This window comes from Phalaenopsis equestris, unplaced genomic scaffold (genome assembly GCF_001263595.1).
Source record: "Phalaenopsis equestris unplaced genomic scaffold, ASM126359v1 Scaffold000210, whole genome shotgun sequence".
Lineage (NCBI taxonomy): Eukaryota > Viridiplantae > Streptophyta > Magnoliopsida > Asparagales > Orchidaceae > Phalaenopsis > Phalaenopsis equestris.
Window position 1 is genome coordinate 1 of NW_018164652.1, and position 4,789 is coordinate 4,789.

At 33.8% G+C, this 4,789-nt stretch overlaps 1 protein-coding gene across 1 annotated transcript; it reads right to left on the bottom strand.

Annotated features, from left to right (window-relative positions):
• Positions 1 to 70: 70 nt before the first annotated feature.
• Positions 71 to 1,928, bottom strand: LOC110023080 ((-)-germacrene D synthase-like; the record flags this gene model as incomplete). The annotated part of the gene is made up of 5 exons (XM_020722302.1): positions 1,837 to 1,928; positions 1,110 to 1,381; positions 625 to 997; positions 296 to 514; positions 71 to 209 (listed from the first exon to the last, which is right to left on the bottom strand). Coding segments are annotated over exons 1-5 (1,095 nt in total), but the record flags the coding sequence as incomplete, so codon positions are not given.
• Between the last annotated feature and the right edge of the window lie 2,861 nt (positions 1,929 to 4,789).

Consider the following 4,789-nt stretch of genomic DNA (forward strand, 5'->3'; position numbering starts at 1 on the left):
TTCTTCTGAAAAATATGATGCTGAGATAAAAAAAAAGGAGTGCTCTTAATAGAAAATTTTCACCTATTACCTCTTCTTTAAGATAATAAACACGAAAACACTTGTGTTGAGGTGCTAGCTCATCCTCAATTTCCTTCAAAGTATCATGTAGCGCAAGGAAGCATCGTTGCATATATTCTGGCAACATACTAACTCTTTCAAGGTCCCAACTGCAATTATTTATTTAAAAAGATTTTATTTCAGAATGCATTGAATTAATATATTACGATGGTGGGCTTTTATTTTTATTTTCTACCATTCTATTATGTTGGTGAATAACTCGAGTTCCTCTGGTGTTCCGTAAATGTCATAGATATCATCAATTGCCACAATAAGGGGTGTAATCTTTGCATTAATCACTCTGGCGTGTGAATTGCATGGTTCGGAGTAAGCTGCAAGCATCCAAAAGTATGTTTCCACTACTCGATCACGTGCAAATGGTAGGTATTTGGGCAAGCATAACTCTTTCCACCAACTAAAACCATTTAATTAATAAACATTTCAATGTTTAGTAATCTGTTAGAACTTCATAGAAACATGCCAACTCTACTAGAAGGACAAAGATTAAGGAAAAGATGAACATACACTGATATGATTCGAACTTCTTCTTGATGAATAGTTTGCAATAAATTGAAATCAAATTTAGCAAACTCTGTTAGATTTTTATTGCACAAGTTATAATTCTCATATATTTCAAAGTAGCTTCTAGCCTTGAGTCGATCGGTTCTTCTAACCAATGGCAAGTCCAAAGCACTTGACACCATTAGAGCTAAAGAGGGCTCCACGTTGTAAATGGATGACTTCAAGTGAACCCTTGAAAAGTTTTTAGCTTTATCTAATATTTCTTCATCAGGAAATCCAAGATAAGCTGCTTCATATAAGCTTAATAAAGCCCTCACATCATTACATAAATGTGCTTTGAACTCTCCTTTATCATCCAAGAACTTGATAAATACATCTTCAAAAAACAAAGAGAAAAATGTTTTGTAATTACATTAAGGTTGCATGATATGAGAAGCAATGTGCTCAATTAAAGTTATTGAGCTTGTGATATTTTAGAGCTAACGTACCAGAAGTGATTTGATATTTGTGTTGTCTTAATAATCGAAAACGAAGTGCAACTGCGTACAAATCATCATCATCATCACCAATGTTCCTCTTATGAACTCTACACAATATGTCATTGATTTCTTTTTGAAAATGATAGGCCACTCCAAAACGTTCGATTGAGTCAATTAGTTCAAGGGATTGTAATGGATCAATGGTATCTAGGAGAATCTTCCTTATCTCAACCCGAAGCTTTTCATTCTTTTGTTTTTGACATGCCTGCTTTTTTGTTAAAAAATCACAAGCATTACTCAAGCATTAGTAAGTTATCAATTATAATTTTGTTAATATTCGATCATATTTGTTCAAATTAGTAAGAAAATAAGTTGTGGTTTGGGTCAGTTTGGGTTCAACAGCATCCATTGTGAGATGATTACGGAGCGTTACAAACTCAATCATATTTTTATGTTAATATAAATACTCTATTCATATATATAAGAAACATTTTAATCATAAAAAAAATCTATATTTAAATATTACATACAACATATGCTATAGAAGCAATAAAATAAAAAATAAAATAAATAATTGTAAGAGTTATAGAAGCAAATTTAACAGCACCTTGACATATATAAAATTTGTCATGAAAATGGTCATTAGCATAACAACATATTTTGATGTCATGTTAACATTTAAATCTATTCCTTGAATAGAAAAACATATACTCCTTGAGTAATTACCAGACTAGTTCTCGATTGTAGAGGTGAATAGTTGATGAAATAATCTCCCCAAACAGATTGGTGGATTTTGTGGAAATCTGCAGATTGGCGAGCAGTATCCATATGTAGACGAAGAAGATTGTAATTGCAAAGTTCATTGATTATGCTTTCAATTTATAATAGGGAGAGATGGAGTGATGAGGTCCCTACAAGTTTTAACATTTTGTACAATGTTAATTGTATATTATTAGCAAACATTATTGTTTAAAATCACATTGCCTGCTTAAATCGTCCGCATCCGCATGTTTGAAACATGCCTTAATATTTTGTTTTACGTCACTTTTTTTATTCCTTTGTACGATTCTTTGGGTTAAAATGCAACAAGAAGTATTTTACATTTTCAAATTATTTTAACCCATTCATATGTATGTTGGGGCACCACCAAAGTGACTTGTATTTCATATTGACCAAATATGTATGTAGTTAGGGCTATAACTGAGTCAGTCGAGTCGAGTCGAGTCGAGTCGAGACGAGTATGATATGTATTCAACCTGGATTCGTCGATCATGAGCTGTTCATTTTCAATTCGAGCTTAAGTCAAACTTTCATAAATATGTATTGATATTTTATTTGGTTAAATGTTTTAAAGGGCGTGTAATTGGCTTATTTATATTAATTTAAAAAAAAACTAAAAAAAATTAAATGAGTAATCAATTTTTCATATAAAAATAGTAAACAAGAAAAAATTTTGATTGAGTTTTTGATTATTCATAAATAACAACCCAAACTTATAATATGTGTACAACTTGGAATCCAAAATAAGCAAATTATGTCAAGCCATTCCTATACTTTAATTATTCAATCAATAAAATCCTAAAGCTTATCTTTTTGCAACACTACTCTCTCTCTCTCTCTCTCTCTCTGACACATGCACACACACACGCACACACATCTCTCTCTTTTGGTATAGCTTGAGATTGAATCTATTTATTAGGGTCAATCGGCATTTGAAATCTTCCCAAGCTATCTATGAAGAATAGGTTTGGTTTTGAGAGGTTGAATATAATGTGGACTTTTCCATTGGGGTAACAAAGGCATCTGCCTAGTTCATAATTCTATAAAACTTGAGAAATATTTTTTTCCACTTGAAAATTTTAGTGTAGAAAAAGGGTATAACACTAGTTTTTAAAATCAATCTGAATGATTAGAGTGTGTTTAGTGGCTTCAATTGGCCAAGCCAGAGGGTCTAAGGTGGGGCTTAGGTGAAGGGGAAACATGGGTAAGTGTCCAATGGGGGCGAGCGACATTGGATGGGCTTAATTTGAGTTTTCCCCCATGGGTGGCTCTCGGGTTTGTTGTTTCAAGTGGCTAGGGTGGTCGACCAACATGTGTGAGGTCATTTGCTGGCTGTGGTAAGTTAGTGGTGGTACGTTGCGGAGCCAATTGTGTTCAAGCATGGATAAGGGTATTAATCAAAACGTAAATGAGTTTGGGTCAATTTTGATCTAACTTGGGTTTAAGTTCATGAAAATTGGTTTGGGTCACTCCTAAGATGGCTATGGCTGGTAGAGGTCAGGAGGATCAGTGCGGTCAAGTCCCCATCCAAGAGATTAGGGCTTAATCATGGGTTTAGGAGAATCATGAGAAGGGTTAGTAAATGGAAGCATGAAGCCACTTAGGGGAGGGTGACATGACATGGCTCATGTGGGCTTGAAGGAGGCTTCATGGCTTGCATATGGCTTAGGCACTTTTCCTAGGGAAGGTATTTAAGAATTTTAAACATGTTTGTGAGGTGTTTTCATGAGTCTAAATATGGATAAAATTGATCATGCATGCCATGGAAATGATATTGATTAAATGGCTAAAATTGATCATGCATGCCATGGATAAAATTGTGCTTTCATAGGTCCTATGATTTGGTTTGATTAAATGGGTGATGAGGGATTTTATGCCATGAAGGAGTGGGCTTTTAATTTTAAAGAGAATTGAGAAATGGACTTGGTTTGGTGGACCTTGAGAATGATATTGATAGGTATTGATAATTAAATCATGGTGGACCTCATGAGATGTTGAATTTATCTTAGGACTTAAGCTTGGTGAATTTGGATTTTACATGAGGGTGAACTTGGGTGGTCTTGGATCTGAAATTGGATAGCTTTGAGCTTCGGTTTGAAATTGGGGGAAATTGAATTTGATTTTGGGATTTTGGGTGGGTTTGGTGGCTTTATTGGGGTTGATTTGAGGTAAATTGGGCAATTTTAGCAATTTTGGTGAAAGTTTGGATAATTTAGTAAATTTGGGGGTTTTAACAATTTTGGATGTTTTGGTGTGTTTGAAGTGGGGAATTGAGTGATTTGGGAAATTTGAAAAGATTGGAGAAATTTTGGGAATTTTTGAGAGTTTTGGTAAGTCCTATTAGTGTATTGGTAAGGTATGCAAACAAAAGGTGTATGGGAGACTATGGTAGGTGAGGAGTGTGAGGTAGTTGGGTGTGAATGGCCAAGGCTCCTAGGGTTTTTTTAAGGCATCATATTCCTAAAGGAATTCATTTTGAGCTTCAAAATGTTAGGTTGAGTCATCTCAACCAAGAGCTAAGGATTTGAGACCATCCATGTGAGACTACACAAAAGAGTCGAGTGGTGGCTTCAATTTCTAAGTGAGGTGGGTCGCATCATTAGTCTTCTTGGATAGCCAATAGGGAAATCCTATGGCTAGATCCTAAGTTTTAAGAAAAACTAAACCTCACAAAAAAATGAGTTCTACAAAAGAGATAGTCATGTCCTAACCTCTTAAATTTTAAAAAACCTTAAAAATAATATACTTAACTTACCAACTCTTAAATTTTAAAAATCTTCTACTTAAATTCAAAATAAAAAAAAAATCCTTCAAAATAAATAAAAATCATTAGAAATAGTTTCCTTTTAAGTGGATGAAGGTTTAAGATATAACTCTTTATACCTTCAAAAGAAAAAAAAAATCAAATT